Raw genomic sequence first — 17,991 nt, 5'->3', positions numbered from 1 at the left:
GACTCCATGTCCCCAAGGCAAACAAGCCTCTAAATCCTTGACATTTCCTCCTTTCCTGCCTTCAACAGCTCTGTCCAGGGAGAAGAGGCTTAACACTTGCCTGCCAGTTTCTTCTCTTTTCAATCCCTCTTTTCCCCTGCTCCTCAGACTAGCCAGCTCTCCCAGGTTTAAGGCCTTGGGTTCATGGCACACCTTTCAAACTTTTTTCCCCCCGAGGTAAAGCTTAAATCACAAAACAGATATTAAGCAATAAGGAAGTAGATGAGCTATTAAAGGCTATGACTTAGAGGGTTTAGACTGCAGCTACCTCTGTCCACTTCCCCTTACAACATTCTCGGAAGTTCTACATTCCCTCCCTACAAGCTGGTGAGTGCTTGTAGGAGGATGGCACAGTAGCACTGTGACAAGGTTCATTACTATCTGCACAAGCCACCTACATGACAAGCCAAGGTCTGGAGAAAGGGGGAGCATCCTCCATGACCCAGCTATCATCCCACTCAGAGGAGAAGCAATGGACACAGCCTAGAGGAGTTAGGCAGAGCTTTGGAGTGTGATCCAGCTGAATAGCTGTTGATCTGCAATGAGAGCTATGCTCCCTGACAAAGAAAAAAACACAGGAATGGATTATATTTAGTCACAGGACATAGAAGAAAATAAGTAAGAGCATGAGAGTTCTTCAAAGATGAAGAATAAATCCCAATTGTGAGGTCAACCAAGTGAAGGATTGAGGCACAAATTTGGAGACAGAACTGAAGAGTTTGCAAACTTCCCAGTTCCAGTTCTCCATGAGGGAACTCCTGCAGTTCTGCAAGGAGGACCAGATCTGCACACTTCCCGTGGGTTTCACTGCCCGACCATACAACACACATACAAATCTTACCTAAACACTAATAACTGTAGCAAATTGTTTCTGAAAATTGCTACTGCTAACGAAAGACAGAGTCCAGCTCCTATTTAGCTATTTTCTAATGCCTTTGAGACCTGGGCCATGCAGTTTCATCTACACCTAATAGAATAACAGAGCTCTATCCATTGATAGAGCACAGGAATCCAGCAAAGACAAGTGGTGCCCGAAAACTACGGTGCCTTCTTCACAGACAATTTGAGGAACAGTGCACTGCTGCAGCAGTAATTCCCTCTTTTGATAGACCCAGACCTTTTCTGTTTTGGGATTAAACTGTCCAATACTCTTACCTTTTGAGAATCTCTGGAGAGAAGGGCTATGCAAGAGATATGTCATTGCTTACACAAATCTGCTAGTTGCACATGGCAAAAGGAAGCAAAATAACTCACAGCTGAAGTGACAGAGAAGAGATGGAGCATGGTGAGGACCGAGATAAACAGGCAGGGCAGTCCCTGAATCTTGCAACTAGCATCAATCAGGTGACTCTGATCCCATTTCATTTGGGGTTGCATCAATGTCTGCTTATCCCTGAAGAACAAGCCCCATCAAGCAGAGATTAGGTTATCTTTTCTCACATACGTCTTTGACAGTGTGAGAGTGATGGCCTCCATTTCATTCTGTGTATAAAACAGGGAAAATACTCATTTATCTTAAAGAAGACAGTATAGGGAATGGAAGAACCAGTTCTCTCTCAGTGCACAGAGAGCAAACAGATAAGCTGACACTAGACCTGGCACAAGCAGCCAGCTTTACTGGCTATGGGGACATGTGGCTGGTTTGGGCTGGGTTTGTGGAGGAGAGGAGGAGGAAGGCTTTCACCATGCCTGGTAAGCTTTGCTGCACAGGGTCGAGAGCTGCACATGGGGCCATGCTGAACCATGGGTGAGGAATATAGAGGTCCACAACCACATTGAATGCAGCCAAATTAGGTCCAAAAAAGATGATAACCGTGGGAGGGAGGGCTTAATTTATTGCTGTCTTAGAAGTGATGGGGGTTTCTACAGCTCTCAGTGAGAGATGGAAGTAGTTTTCAAAGGAGAAGTGAAACAGCATTTAACAGTCTGAAACTACAAAGAATAAAATTAATGCTAACTTGAGGGGGAGAATATCCCCATTCCCCTTGCTCCCATTTGCATCACTTACTGCAGTGAACTCAGGTGAATAATGCAGACTGATGCATTTGTCTAACATGTGGTTTCATACTCACTGTCATTACAGTGGAGGAAAAAACCATAGAATAAATAAACCCCAAGGACTCTCTTTTGGAAAGTTCAGAGTGGAACATTTTCAAGTGTGGGTACTTGCTACAGCACCCTGTAAGCTCTATTTTCTTGCCCCTCTCATTTAAGCCTTCATCTGCACAGTGACTCTCCTGCTATTAGGGGCTCACTGAGAAAATGGCTAATACAGAAACCAGCTTCTAGAAAAATATTACTTCTTAGTCTGTATCTGTTTGAGGTTACAGCTGCAAGAGCACCAAGCTCCATTTCATTGCAATGTGGGGATCAAGTGCTGTGATCAGTTTTAAGAAGCTCTAAAATACTTTGTGGAACAGGATGTGGCCCAAAATTGTCAGATTAAAGTCACCAGTGTGAAGCAAGACAATGTATCTCACCAGCAGTGTGGTTAGAAAGTGTGACAGTTCTTCATCTTCAGAGATGAAGTAGGAAAGCACCTATTCCAGAGGCTACTGTAATTCTCTTTGAAGGAAGGAAAAAAGTACCCTCTCTGGAAGAAAAAAATCCATAGATTTCTTTTGCAAAACTTCTTGAGGGATCTGTTCGTATCTTCTCCTCTGTGTTTTGGGGATGGGGAGGAGGGTTTGTTTGGTGGTAGTTGGTTGGTTGAGGGGGGGGGGGGGTTGTTTTTTTTTGGTTGGTTGGTTGGTTTGTTTTTTTTTTTTTTAATTTTGTTTTATGTTTTCTTTGTTTGTTGTTTTGCTTGAGGGATTTTTGTTGGTTTTGTGGGTTTTGGTTTTTTTTTGGTTGGTTGCTTGGTTTGGGGATATTTGTTTTCATTTGTTTTTTTCCTTGAAGCCATAGGGGTTAAAATCATAATTATATGTTAAAATTTGTCATATCTTTTTAAGTTCTGTGATAGGACCTCATGAAGGTTTGGTTAGTAAAAATGTTTACAAGGATAATTGTTGTTTTAAACAAATGCATTTATTAGACATCACCTATTTAAGGGGGAAAAAAGGGTCAACCAAACAAAAACATAAGAAAAATATCATTATTCTCTTTTAGAAAGTACAAGAAGGTGACATTTCCAAAAAAAAGGAATTTCACATTATTCATGTGTCCTTATTTTTTTTAAATCTACTATCTTTAATTTTAATCCAATCTAAATTTATTATGAACAAAAGGCAAAAATCCCTATGAATTTTCCAAAACCTCATCTCAACAGCAAAAGGACTATGGATGGTGCCTCCTATGTGGGGAAAATCCAGCAGAAAAGGGATATTTAATGCAGCAGGTCTGACAGCACAAGTGACCTGGACAGCCAAGTGTGGATGCACAGTTTCCTTTGGCACATGAAAACATATGTTGAGGAGTTGGAACAATTATTGGGTGGAGGGGAGAGAAGTTAGCAGGTGAAAGACCAAAAGTTGAATCCAGGCTTACTGGCTCTGCTAATTGCTCTGCTCCCTGGAAGTTGGTGCTTTATTGTGATTCTCTATTACACAGCCTGCCCTTCAACAGATATGATGGCAGAAGTATCTAATGGCAGAAATTAGAAAAAGTCTGTATACTTGTAAATAACAGCACACATTGTTATGTTTGAAGCATACAGAAATCACTGATGTGTGTTCCTGTACCTGTAACTCCCCCTTTCCACTAACAATCTTAGCTCTTCAACATATTCCCTGTGATGACTGTCATGGAACAAAGGAATTCAAATGTATATAGATTGGTCAAGGAGCTCTCTCCAAAGCATGAGGTACCACTGAGAAAACTGTTACCCAATGAGAAACGTAAGTATCTGAACTTCTTCAGTTTTCTGAGAAAAGCTCAGGTTTACCCAGAAACAACATATTGGTTCTGATCCATTTCCAATGCTTTAGGCACTGACTATCCATGGTTCAGCTAAAGTAATTTATTTTTCACAAAACCATCTTTATTCTTTTCCTGCAGACTAACAGCACTTATGCTGTTAGATTTGGTTCCCATCCTTGATCCTGCAGATATGGCATACAAAAAAAGAAGCACTAAACAAAATCTGCATTCTCTGATTTGTGTGACAGTTGAGGCAGTGGAAAAAGAAATAACAGCAAAAAATTCCAACAAAACAAGGAAGAAAAAGTATACTCAGATCATACAGTCATAGAATGGCCTATGTAGGAATGGACTTTATCTAATCCAACCTTCCCTACTTTGGGGGCAGGGACATCTTTCACTAGACCAGATCACACAAAGCTCTGTCCAGCTTGGCCTTGTACCCTTCCAGGGATGGGGCATGCACAGCTTCTGTGGGCAACCTGTTCCAGTGCCTCACCTCCCTCTGAGTAAAGAATTTCTTTTTAATATCTAATACAAGACTACCCTTGTTCAGTTTGAAGCCATTGCCCCTTGTCCACAACTACATATCCTCATAAAAAGTCCCTCTCCAACTTTCTATAAGCCCCCTTCAGGTACTGGAAGGCTGCTAGAAGGTATCCCTGCATGGATTGAGAATATTCCACGAAGTTCCAAAGGTATTTGACTCCTGTTTCAGCATGTGCAGTATTATGTACCTTCACAGAACTGAGCCACAGTCACATCTGTGTTTTTCTTCAGCAATAGCATCACATGGGGTTTAGCTGACTTCCCACAACTGATTTCTCAAAGAAAAAAAGCTCACAGGACTAGGATTATAAAGATGAGAATATGAATATTCCTTTTGTAGATCTTGGGTGTGTGTATACCTAAACCAAAAAAAGCTCATTGAATTAAACCAAAACAGGATAATACTGAATGAAAGAAAGAGCAAAGATCTCTGGGCCCTTTCAAACCAAATAATTCCCAGTGTAATTTTACGTATCTGAATACTTCCAGTTGAATGACTAAAAAAAGATTTTGATTGACTTAAATTTTGACTATTATTTAAGAGCACATAATACATCAAGGAAAGATGGCAGGACCAGGGAAAACCTGGCAGGAAAAAGCTGGCTGTGTAGTAGTGGAAACAGATGGTCTACAAGCAAAAACTCTATTATGATTAAGAGAAAGTATTGCTAATAGGGTTACATTTCTAAAGAAGGTGTTCGACCAAAACCAGTACAAAACAGAGTAGCTATTAAAAATGTAATTGAAACCATCAATTTAGATTAGAAATCATCTCTCAGCTGAGATGTGAGCATGGAGAATGTGTTTGCTTCTATCCCATTACAATATGAATTAAAATACTAGACACCAACTACTATTTCAGGTAGTTATGAAATCAGAATGAAAACTACTGAGCAAAAGTGACAAAAATCAAGGGAAGAAAATAATGGAAACATCACAACTGGATGTATCTTGCTGGTAATTCTTCAACCAGTACTCCAAGAGTTAAGAAACAATGTAAAATCAAAATACATTAGTGTCCCATATATTCCAAACTTCACTTACTCTGTCCTGCATAAGACACATACACAAATTGTTTCTACACATACACAAATTGTTTCTATAGATAATAGAAACAGATATTTATCCCCTGAGGTAGACAAAGTCCTTCCTAAAACCAGTTAACTAAGACACAGTTGTGTTTAAGCCAAGGTTCTTAAGTCCCCTCCGAAAGTCACTGATGCCCTCATTTAGTCTTCAGAGGTGATTAAGTGACTTGATGGCACAAATTCAGCTTCAAGGGATGGCTGAACGCCCACCAGAGATATTAATTTCTAGGAGTGCATCGGAATTTAGTTATTCCTGAAGATCTTGACCTCTCTTTTTAAAAGGTGACTACATGATGAGAAAATCCAATACTACAAACCCTTTGTCCTGATATGTAAATTCTTGATACTAGGCAAAACTCTGCTCACTGCATACTTCTTTTCCTTCAGCAGGGCTGCTGTCATGAAACAGGGTACATACCACAATTAGTACAGTTAAAAATTCTTGACCTTGTTAAAAATTAAGAAAACTATTACATTTAGCAGTTGTCCTTGGTTCAGGGTAATCATTACTCAGCAACAACTGAAATATATGTGTGTTATCAACATTATTCTCATGCTAAATAAAAAACCCAGAACAGTATCACCTACTAAGAAGAAAATACTCCATCTCAGCCAAGACCAGGATACTCTCGTGATTTCTCCAGTCCTTGCACTGACAACTGTTCACAAGACCAGGCATCAGGCAGCCTGGTGTTTACCTATTCATACCAGAACAAGCTGGGTTTTTTCTATAGACCTGCAGAGGTCACGTGTTATAAACGGCTATGTAATAGTTGGCTTTCGCTACAATTTATTTGTGTTAATTATAAAAATGTACTTGTTTATAATTAATTATTGTAAGTGTTAAACTGCTTTTTAAGTATGATAAAATTTTAATTGTTTGTGGGCAGTGTAATAGGGGAAGCAAGGCTTTCACAAGATGTAAGTGGGCTTGCAAAAGATGTATGTGAAGATATGCTTGCTATTGCAAAATGTATATCCAAAATGGAATAAGTGGAAAGCAGAAGACCATAAAAGGAAGAGTATCAAGTTTAAAGTGGGGTCAGAAGACCCTAGACTGCTGATGTCTGCAAGTATTGAACTGTGCAAACACTACAAAAATCTGAAGCAAAACTGTAGTCAACAAGCCCAAAATAAACCTGCAAAATCATCTAAGGAAGTAAAACAACTATAACAGTGTAAAAGACTGCAGACTGAAGAAGTGGGTGTGCCTCTGTCCTTGCCATGCACCCAGGCCTGTAACTGCAAACTTTTGCTTTATGACTGTCCCTTATTATAATTTATTAAAACTAATAAAAATTCAGGAGAGGTGGACTTCCTTTCTCACAGCATGTGAGAAGATTTCTGCTGTGAGGCTCTGAAAGATGATGCCAGCTGAGGTGCTGCTTTGTGTGTGGTCTGGAAGTCCAAAACTGGCGTGACAAATATTTGCAGGCTCAAAACACATGGTTTGTAGCAATGCTGTCCAGTAATTCAGACCACATTCAATAGAAAGGACACTTAAATCTGGGTGATAGAGTTGGCAGACTGTGCAAAAAAAGACACTTTTGATAGAGGTATAATTGTAACAAGCTGACAGACACAGGTCTGGTTATCAGCACCATGCTTACATGAAAGGGCAATTAATTTTTTGTCTTTTCTACAGATTGTACCTCTCTCATTGCCTAGTTATTTTCTTGGGCCTCATTCTTTGCACTAGAAAGTTCACGCCACAAAAAAAAAAATCCAAACCAAAGCAAAGAAACCATGACACAACCATTTACAAACTCTTATTCCTCTTTGAAACCATCACATTTTAGTTATGCCTGACTGGCAGGAAGCATACTGGATCTGGATCTGTACGCAAAGATGTGTTCAGTCTTGCTTCTTCCAGTACAGTGATATCAGCTTTGGCCATATCAAATCACAAAGCAAACACAAGTGTCCTGACAACATCCACTGCTCATAGGAAATAGCAGCAATACACTTCCACAGCTACATGCTAATGTGACAAACCATCCACAGCTGCTTAGGAGAGAGCTAAGGTGTTCCTGTTTCCATCGTCCTTTAGCTCACAGTTCCCCTTTCCAGTGGTTCTTTGGCCAGCAAGGTAATTCTCAATGTCCCACTGTGTCTCTCCAGTGCACCTTAGCTAAAGGTCTCAAAACTGAAGCGTGAAATGACAGGAACATTTATTACACGTTTCCACTACTCCACAAGAGCTCTCACTTTTTGCAGCTTGAAATAACCCCAAGTCACAGCACAGAAGCAAGTGCAACCACAGTGGGTTTGAGCAGGAAAAGCCTTCTCAGGAGGGCTAGTGAAGGACTGGTGGGGGACAGGAGGTGGTTCTGTCACCAGAAAAAGTACTGCCAACTCAATTTTTCCACTTAAAGTCAGCCCCTCCATGACACCATAAAAAGGAACACAGGAACAGACCACAGAATGACAATATATAAACCCTGTGAGAGAGCAAATTTCTGTTCTGCCTTGAAACAGAAGCCACAGCGATGAAGCTCCACACTGCAGCAATCCTGCTCCTCTTCTGGCTTGGTGTCTTCACTGTGCATGCGGACAAAGGTAAGTTTGCAACTCAAGAGGAGGACAAGAATTGCTCCACACTGCATCTGTGGTCTCATAAGCAAAATTTATTGTTGCAGACAGCTGTTTGACATGATAAAACACACAAGACATCCAGATGAAATCTGCAAGAAAGGCAGCTTATGAGCAATTTCATCTGATGTCCTGCCAGATGGTGGTTGGTTTCTGCATTAATGCAAGGAGAGATTCTGTGCCTAGGGCCCTTATAAGGTTTCTGTGCAATGGTTTCCCACTTAAAATCAATAAATCTTGAAGATTTGTTGATTGACAAACAAAAAAATCTTGAAGGCACAGTGTCTTTTAGTCTTACTGATTCCATATACCTGTGTGTACTATAGGTTAATAACATTTCATGAAAAATATTACTTGGATAAGACATAAATTTTCCTTTTCCCAGGTAGATTACTTTTATATGAATTGTAGTGTATTAACTGTTATATGTCTTCCTCTAATTATACAGTCTTAATCTTTCTAATATCTACATTTTAAGAAGTTCTTCATTGTTTATAAGTTCCATATTGTTTATTCACTTGTTTCTAGATAAACTTTTTGTACAGGCAGGGAAAATAAGAACAATAACTAAAAAGGGAGTAATAGATTTATACAATATCTTCTCTTTCCACTGAATCATACAACTGAGCATCTTCTTTCAAAGCAGTTATCAACACTGAGATGAGCTGTGTTTATTAGCCATGCTTTACATAAGTTTCTCTGCAGTGCTGGTTAGCTCAGTGACTTTTGGGTTAGGCTCCATGGATCATGGAGAAACACGAACATAGATCCATTACAAGCATCATCTCATCACAAGTAGATTTCACATAAACCACTGATACGCAAGCTACATGCAAATCCACAAATATGCACTCAGAAACACAGAGAAAAGGTATCCTCACAAACCCACACCAAACCCAAACTGAGACCTGCTAAGCATTCACAGGACTATGAAGCTACACAGCCTTCAGGCTGACCCACTGCCTCTCCAGTTACATCCCACTACATCCTCCTGTCTTCATTGGTGACTCTGCTCTTCATCCTGGCAGTAGTGGCTTCATATCACAGACAATGTCATTGTCCAGGCTGTGTAATTTTCCCGAAGTATCACCAAGTTTGAAAAAAAGCACACTGAGATGGCCTACAAGAGAGAGAAGAAAAGGACTAGAAAGAATGAAAAAAAAACCCCACCCAAATACACCTGGGAAAAAAGGGTAGTTCTAGGCTCAGAGCAGTTGGGGTTTGTTGCCAGTCTTGAGAAATTTTGCTGCTGTTCCCTGCATCCATTCCCTGAAGGTTGTGTAGCAGCAGAGGAAATATTTCCAGGCCTCATAATAATTGCTTGCCTGTCTTTGAGCTCTGTTAATGCCACATTTTGAAAACCAGTTAGAGGCAGTAGGAAATGTGTCATGAAACATAAGAAAACTATGTTGTGTTACTCGTTACTAAAGCAAGATCAAGAGAGATATTCCTTCAGGCAAACAAAGTCTCAGGAATTAGCAGATCTGCCAGTACCTGTGTACTGGCTATCCCACACCTTCTTCAAAGACTGCTGTGCATTTGTCTCAGCTATTCCAATTATCTCAATCGTGAGACTGTGTGCAGCAGGTTTTACATTTAGCAAGATGCACCACAACAGCTCTTGGACTTTTCTAAAGCCACTACCTCTCCAAATTCTTTAGAAAGAAACCACAGAGTAGGGCAGTCTACTTTTTCTCCCCTGCATTCGTTCCCAAACCTGTCTTCTGTGAACAGGAGTAAACCAGAAGCTGGCAAGTGGAGACTAACAGTAACGTAAACTCCATGGTACTTGAATGAGCTCCCATTTTTACTTATCATCACGTAAGATAACAAGTGCCCAGAGAATTTTATACCAATATTGTGATCCTCTTTCTTAATCACCACTGCATTTCTCTGAATTGTATCAAAATTTTGGAGGAAAGCAAGGATTAAGAATCACCCCACTGCCTATGAAATCAGAGTTATAGCCAGAGGTTATAAGCACTTATTCTTCTGGCAGGTATATCTCCCTTTCTGTTAACAATTTTTGTTAATACTACTATTGAATGTGAGAGAAGTAGCCTTGCTTTCCTTTTCTTCACTTGGAAAATAAGAGGAATTACTAATCCATATTCAAAAGATATGTGTAAATCCACCCAATAAAGTGCCAGTTCTAAATGTTACTTCCATATGGGTACTTACTTGCAGATGATGCAGACTTAATTATGAATGATGTCAACTTCTTTTACTATAACGGAAGCAGTGACTCCATAGGGATAGACAATACTTTAGAGATGGTAGGAGGCATCACAAAAAATAGCTTAGTCTCTCTGGTATAACTGGTATAGTGGCTGTACATCATGAGACTCTCATGGTCTAACCACAACTGGAAATCTTCTGGAATTCATAGTTTATTAAGCAATTATGGCTAAATATCAATAGAAGTATTTACTCCCTTTGTAATTTATCTATTTTTCCCTTCTAGGGAGCGTTAGCAGTCAGCCCATGCGCAAATTCAGGTGTGTAGCTCTGTCTACAAAGCAGTTGAACATCCGAAATCTTGTGAGCTATGAAAAGCAACAAGTACCAACAGATGCCATCATGTAAGTATCTCATGCACCCTTCAGACTTCCTTATGCAAACACAAAACCATCAAATAGGGAAGGGGCAGCGGAAGACAATTCTGCTGGCCCAACTCACTAAATCTGGCTAGTCCAGGTCACCCTTCCAGTTCTTCCATGCCACATGGCACCTGAGGGAGTGAGGGGAGAGGAGCAGGCCTCAGAGAGCTGAGAGATGTGTTCTGCTCATAAACGATGGCAGGAAGCTCACTGACCAGCTCACATCTTTGTGCCCAGTGAGTGGGGAATAATCTCAACAAGGGCAGAGCAGTCAGAGGCTCCATGCATGAACTAAGTCAAGGGGAAAAATAATGTAAAAGAGTATGGGGTAACTCTGAGTCTTGCCAGGAGCTGTGTTTGGTCCTCTGAGCTCAAATGCATGCATTTTTATCACATCTGGGATCTGCTCCTGGGAGATAAATGTTCATCAAGATTTAGCATAAAGTCCCAGAAGAGAAGGTATGCTCATTTATCTAAAATCAGTCTATATGTACATGATCACGTATGCTACATATGTACCTATGCCATGAACAGGGAACTGACATCACTAACTGGTGTTATTCTTACTAACATTTACAAACTCCAGCATTTCATATTGTTTTACCACATTTTTCCTCATGTTGTGCATCAAAACCAAGAACAGACTTGGGTTTAGAGACTGGAATTTAATGCCCAGCTGGTTTGCTGTCCTTTTTTGATAGGTTCATCAATGCGGGAGGTATCAGGATCTGTGTAAGTGCTAATCAGAAGTGGGTTCAAGCTGCTATAAAGAGAATAGATGAAAGCCGTGCTGCCAAACGCAATAATCCAAGCTTCTAAGGCCAACCAGCTGGAATCAACATCAGTGCTGCAAGTAACAAGGAAACCTTACTATCTGCTTTTATTTCCTTGCTTTTAATAAATGCCAAAAACTCTCTGAAAAAACACAAACTCACCTTCCACAGAGCTGGAAGAGTGTAGACTTCCCTCCTGATGGAGAGCAGACTATTCTACATTGAGTGCCGGTTTTAAGAAGGTGCTGTATAATCTAGTTATTCACCCTCATATGAGACAAACCTGAAACAATTGGTTTGCTTTTCCCATTGTTTTTCTTCAAATAAGAACAAACCATGGCTGGAATCTGTATTTCACAAACTCATAGGAACTCCCTGCCCTAGACAGCTATGTATGTATAAATGTCTTATTGTCTTACAACTGATACATGCTGCTAACAGAAGTCTTTAAATTTTAATAAACTTACTATAAATCTGAATCAAATGGCAAGTTTGCTTGTAGGATTATAATGCAGATGGATACTGCTGAAACAGGTACCAAGATGACACCACAAATCTGAGAATTTATGGGCAAGTTAGCTAGAGCTGACGCTATTGCTAACTGATTGCTTTTGAATTATCTGATTCCAAGCTTTCTACATCATATTTCAGCTCTAAAGCTCACATTTCAGACAATACCTCTTCAAAAGTTCATGTGCTTAAAATGCAAAGTTCCTGCCATGCTTGTGTTCTCCCCATGTTATCAGAAGCAGAAACTGAAGAGCTCTCTGTTCAGAGAAAGAGAAAAATGGCATTTGAGGATCTTAAGGAGTAGAGAAGAGGTATAGGCAGAGGTGCTTCTGGAATGAAGTTCCCCGCATATTACCATATGGACAGAGCCTGCACTGCTGCTAATCTATGGGCTTTTCATACTACATAACCTCTTAGTGATACTCATGGAACTGCAGCACTTCCAAACTGCACCATAGAAATAAGGTCAGACTACTCTAAAAGCCAGTCTTTACAGTTCACTGCTCTGCAGAGCAGACACACACACCTACTAATTCCAGCATTAGATATTGTTTTACCACATTTTTCCTCATGTTCTGCATGAAAACCAAGAACAGCCAACCTGAGTATAGAGACTGGAATTTGATGGCCACCTGGTTTCCTTTCTTTGTTCCTATAGGTTATTATCACAAAAGGTATAAGGATCTCAGTAAGGCCTGATCATGTATGGATGCAGGTTGCTATAAAGAAAACAGACAAAAAGCGGCTATCATCTAGGAATGGTACTCCCCAATTTAATATTCCCAATTAAACACCCCAGAAAGTGCTGCTCACTCACCTCCTCCATCCCCCTGCTGCAGGATTGAGAGAAGAACTGGAGATACAAAAGGTGATAATCAAGGTTTGAGATAAGAAAACAAACAGTCACAACAACTATACAAATAGCAGAGTATACCAGACAGATAATTCACTCACCATGTGATTGCTCAGGATTGCTCAGGACTGCTCACCACTGCAGACCCCATGCACCAACCCAACCTACCTCCCTCTGTCCTCTGTGCATGGTGTGGGGTGCTACTGGGTAACCCCAAGATCCTGGCCAGCTCATGGGCATCAATCCAGGCCAATACTTTTGGATCTCATTGGAAGACCTAAACCGAACTAAGGGCCCACAACTGGCATCCCTACCCAATCACTCTCTGGATGAACTGAAATGCCAATCACTCAGCTTCTCCTGTGCTTCATAAACTCCTCTGCGCGCTTTCCTAAGCCACACTTCAGGTAATAAGGATCTCAATTTATTTCCCTTCTTGCTTCCTCTGCTGGTACCCATTAGAACAGAGGTAAATCCTAAGAGGAAAATCTAGTTTTGAAGGTGTTCAAAACATCTTTTCTCTTCTCTCTGTAGGGAGAAGACACCAGGTTTCTGGCCTCTCAGTCTAGACCATCTCAATACTACTATATTTGGTAATAAAACCAAATTATTGTTCATGTGGGAATGGCCTCTGTGATGACATACAACATGGAGAAATTTTCAGTTCCCTTGAAGCCACAAAGTAGAGCTTGAAGACTAACTAGCAAATTAGGTAAAATAATTTTATGAAAGGAGACACACAGGATGGAAGCTACAATGATGAGGAACACTGTGGGTTTTCTGACAAAGTTATGCAACAAGAGACAACAGTGCATGCCTTAAGAGAAGCTTAGTGCAAGATCAATAAAATTCTGAGGCCACCCATTGAATATGACCATTGGAGACTCCTTTAGATGACTCTCTAGGACCATAAAAGGACTTCCAATAAGATATGGAGACATGAAAACTAATTCTAGGAAAAGCAATGTTTATGCATTAGCTAGGAAGTACATTGTAATGACTATGTATGATCATGATGGAATAAATACCCTGCTGTAAACTTTCATTACACATGTTTGATTAGAGGAAAAATCCTCCAAATGTGTGCAGTGAGAATACAGAACCTGCTTTCTAATACTTCCAATTGTGTTAGAAAGTTTGTTCTCTGGCTGATTTCACTATCAGTGGTCACCAGATGCTGAATAACAGGAAAAGTAGCCAAGGGCTGGAACAGTTAAAATGTCAAGAGAGTTTCTATAGCAATCTTCACAATCCTTATCCCTTTCACAGTAGAGAAGGTGGGATGCCATATACAAGGACAGAAATTCAACCTGTGCTTGCCTTGTGTCATGCTCTTGGCCCAGCTCAGATGAGGAGAATGGAAACGATTCCCTCTCGGTTCTGAACCAGACGATGAGTGTACATAAGATGCTTTCTACTGAGCACAAAGACAGGTCATATTTGAAATACTCATTTTAAATGTTTGCCAGAGTTTGCCAATCTTTAAGACTCTCATCCATGTTTATTTATGTAATCAATGCTAAGATAAGCTTGTTATTCTCTAATTTCTAGTTCAAGTCCATCACTGGTCTGCTTCTTCATCCTTACATTATCAACTGATTAGCAGAGTACAGGAAATCAAAGAATATTGTTAGAACCAAATGGGTTTGCTATGAGCTGCTGTGAGTTCTGGTACAAGAGACCTCTAGGACTGTTGTCTGAGTCACCTGGGTATCTTTCACCCAAAGTGTCTCCCAGCAAGGGAAGTATTTGTAAGGTATATGAAATAAACACAGGGGCTTTCTACTTCAACAGAGTAGATGCACAGAGATGCACAGAGGATCACTGAGCACTGAAATTCAGGAGCACTGTGACACCGTTCTCCAGCAACACTCTTCAATAATTCAGCATGGAGACACAAATGCTAAGGGCCTGCTGCTGAACTGGGCAGTGCTGGCAGAGCTGTCCTGAAGTCGGTCTAACAGATGATTCAATGGCACAATGACTCAAAGATGCACCATCCCAAAACTGTAATTACAGCATGACACTTCTCTCCTAACCAAGACAACTGTGATCCCCTCAGACAAAAATTCAATATAGAAGTGTCACAGTTCCCAAGAGCTTATCTTGATTCTGGGCCCAGTTCATTTCTCCTGGCCAAAGAAAGCCTCAGGAGACTGCATGAGAACTCCAACAGGCTTCCGCTAAACTCCTACAAGCTGAGAACATCTCAAGACTTCAACAGGACACCACACGGCATTAGCATGTCAGAGAGATTTGCTCTGTCAAGGAGAGGAGAAGCACTGACAACTGATTTTAATCTGGTTTTGTAGCACGGCTTCTGCTGCCCCTGCCATGGGGCCAACAGGGCAAAGAGTAACACCCCCAGGCACCCATCTATCTGGATCTGCAGACCGTGCACGAGCAGACCAGGACAGACCACGTGTTCTGTCATTCTGTAGGAGCAGTGCACTTTGAAACCCCACAGGTACAGACTAGGAAGGCTTCAGAGTTCCCGTTCCAAAGGGAAGCAGATATCATTGCACTGCTCTAAAGCATTGGTATATTGGGAATACAAGACTCTCTTAGGAGCCCAAAGAACCCTTGCTCAAGGTGGCAGGATCATGATTTCCCAAATCCAAACTCTTTTTCTAGCTTTATAGTTTGTTCTTTCTCTAAGCACTACGCAATAGGCTCTATTTATTTATTCATTGCTTCAGTCAGTAACTTAGCTGATTCCCTTAACACAGGAATCCATGATCAATAAAATCCCACAACTCTACAGAAAACCTCATTCCTGCCTTTTTTTTTTTTTTTGTGACTGCACATGGGTAGATAATTATGGCCTCTGTCCTTTCCAGATCCATTATCTGTTGCCATTTTCACAAAATAAAGCCTAAATATTTCATTTTCTTCTGACCCAGATGAAGTTCGGATAGAGACGCATGGTGTCCCCTTTTCACTTGAGCAACACACAAATGCGTGGTGTTTAATATAAAAATGTTCTCATCACTAACTAATAATCCACAAAATCCAATTTGCAAAGTGATTTCATACCCTGTAAATCAACCCCCAATATTCATGTAAAAATGGTCCGGAATCTGGCAAAACTTTGAGGAAGATGTGTCCAAGTCAGCCACCATCTTTTCCAGAAGAAGGGAGACCAAGGTTGACTTTGTTCATCTAATGGAATGATTCAAAATCCCTTTGATTAAGTATCAGTTTTTATCCTGCATCTCATAGCTGACAAGTACCAAAAAGTTGGAATATCTCATTTCAAGCAGTGATTTCAGCCAGTGTCCAGCAAAACATGAGGCTGCTACAATGCTTAGGCACAAACTTAAATTAGATTTCTCAGTAGTGCTCTTGAGGTCAGTACAGTTATGCCTGTGTGGCATCAGGCATGCCTTTTAGGAGCTGAGGGTGAAACTTTGGCTTAGTTTCATAGCACCTTCCTTAGTGGTGCAAGTGGGTTTAGCAGGCATTCAGTTACAATTTTCTACTTGTCATTGGTGTTCCCTGGTTTGCACAGTATACTCAAGATGAAAGAACAAAACCAAAAGGAGCAAAGAATGCGTGTGTGTACAGAGCTAAACCACACAGCACGTGCTCTACCTGCAAGACCTGCAGACTCTTCCTGAACTTACCGTCCCTCAAAGCCTAAGACTCAGGTATGTGAGCGCAGTTCAAGGTTCAAACTTAATTTGACTGAGGAGTCTTAGGAAATTGACTTCCACATACTACATTACCAATGCAAAGGAATTTACATTGGTGTTATGAAGAATTTGGAAAACTAAGAGAAACCAGCTTAGGAGAGGCATGGGGGTAAGAGCAGGGGAAATTTCATTGCTGCTGATGCTGTGCAACCACAGCCAGCAAGTCCCTGATTCAAAGTAAACATTACTTAACAACAATTTAGATACCTGCGTGTTATCAACACTATTCTCGTGCTAAATCCAAAACTCAAAATGGTACCACCTTCTAAGAAAATTTCCTCTATTTCCACCAAAACAATGACAATAATCATGATTTCTCCAGTCCTTGCACTGACAGCTGTTCTACACCACTGTAACAAGCACAGGCATCAGGTAGCTTGGTGTTTACCTATTCACACCATGCCCAGCTGGATTCTTCTACAGAGCTGCAGAGGGCACAAAAGATTTCTGGCTCTGAAAGATGATGCCAGCTGAGGTGCTGCTTTGTGTGTGGTCTGGAAGTCCAAAACTGGCGTGACAAATATTTGCAGGCTCAAAACACATGGTTTGTAGCAATGCTGTCCAGTAATTCAGACCACATTCAATAGAAAGGACACTTAAATCTGGGTGATAGAGTTGGCAGACTGTGCAAAAAAAGACACTTTTGATAGAGGTATAATTGTAACAAGCTGACAGACACAGGTCTGGTTATCAGCACCATGCTTACATGAAAGGGCAATTAATTTTTTGTCTTTTCTACAGATTGTACCTCTCTCATTGCCTAGTTATTTTCTTGGGCCTCATTCTTTGCACTAGAAAGTTCACGCCACAAAAAAAAAAATCCAAACCAAAGCAAAGAAACCATGACACAACCATTTACAAACTCTTATTCCTCTTTGAAACCATCACATTTTAGTTATGCCTGACTGGCAGGAAGCATACTGGATCTGGATCTGTACGCAAAGATGTGTTCAATCTTGCTTCTTCCAGTACAGTGATATCAGCTTTGGCCATATCAAATCACAAAGCAAAAACAAGTGTCCTGACAACATCCACTGCTCATAGGAAATAGCAGCAATACACTTCCACAGCTACATGCTAATGTGACAAACCATCCACAGCTGCTTAGGAGAGAGCTAAGGTGTTCCTGTTTCCATCGTCCTTTAGCTCACAGTTCCCCTTTCCAGTGGTTCTTTGGCCAGCAAGGTAATTCTCAATGTCCCACTGTGTCTCTCCAGTGCACCTTAGCTAAAGGTCTCAAAACTGAAGCGTGAAATGACAGGAACATTTATTACACGTTTCCACTACTCCGCAAGAGCTCTCACTTTTTGCAGCTTGAAATAACCCCAAGTCACAGCACAGAAGCAAGTGCAACCACAGTGGGTTTGAGCAGGAAAAGCCTTCTCAGGAGGGCTAGTGAAGGACTGGTGGGGGACAGGAGGTGGTTCTGTC

At 40.8% G+C, this 17,991-nt stretch overlaps 1 protein-coding gene across 1 annotated transcript; it reads left to right on the top strand.

Moving 5' to 3' along the window:
• Window positions 1-7,875: 7,875 nt before the first annotated feature.
• Window positions 7,876-11,981, top strand: LOC119706018 (lymphotactin-like). Its single transcript, XM_038149077.1, has 3 exons — window positions 7,876-8,096; window positions 10,594-10,711; window positions 11,431-11,981. Exons 1-3 carry the CDS (start codon window positions 8,027-8,029, stop codon window positions 11,546-11,548), a joined length of 306 nt encoding a protein of 101 aa, XP_038005005.1. The 5' UTR covers window positions 7,876-8,026; the 3' UTR covers window positions 11,549-11,981.
• The last annotated feature ends 6,010 nt before the right edge of the window (window positions 11,982-17,991 follow it).

Source organism: Motacilla alba, chromosome 1 (assembly GCF_015832195.1).
Source record: "Motacilla alba alba isolate MOTALB_02 chromosome 1, Motacilla_alba_V1.0_pri, whole genome shotgun sequence".
NCBI lineage: Eukaryota > Metazoa > Chordata > Aves > Passeriformes > Motacillidae > Motacilla > Motacilla alba.
The sequence above is the reverse complement of the archived record's forward strand: the minus strand, read 5'-3'. Positions and strand labels throughout refer to the sequence as shown.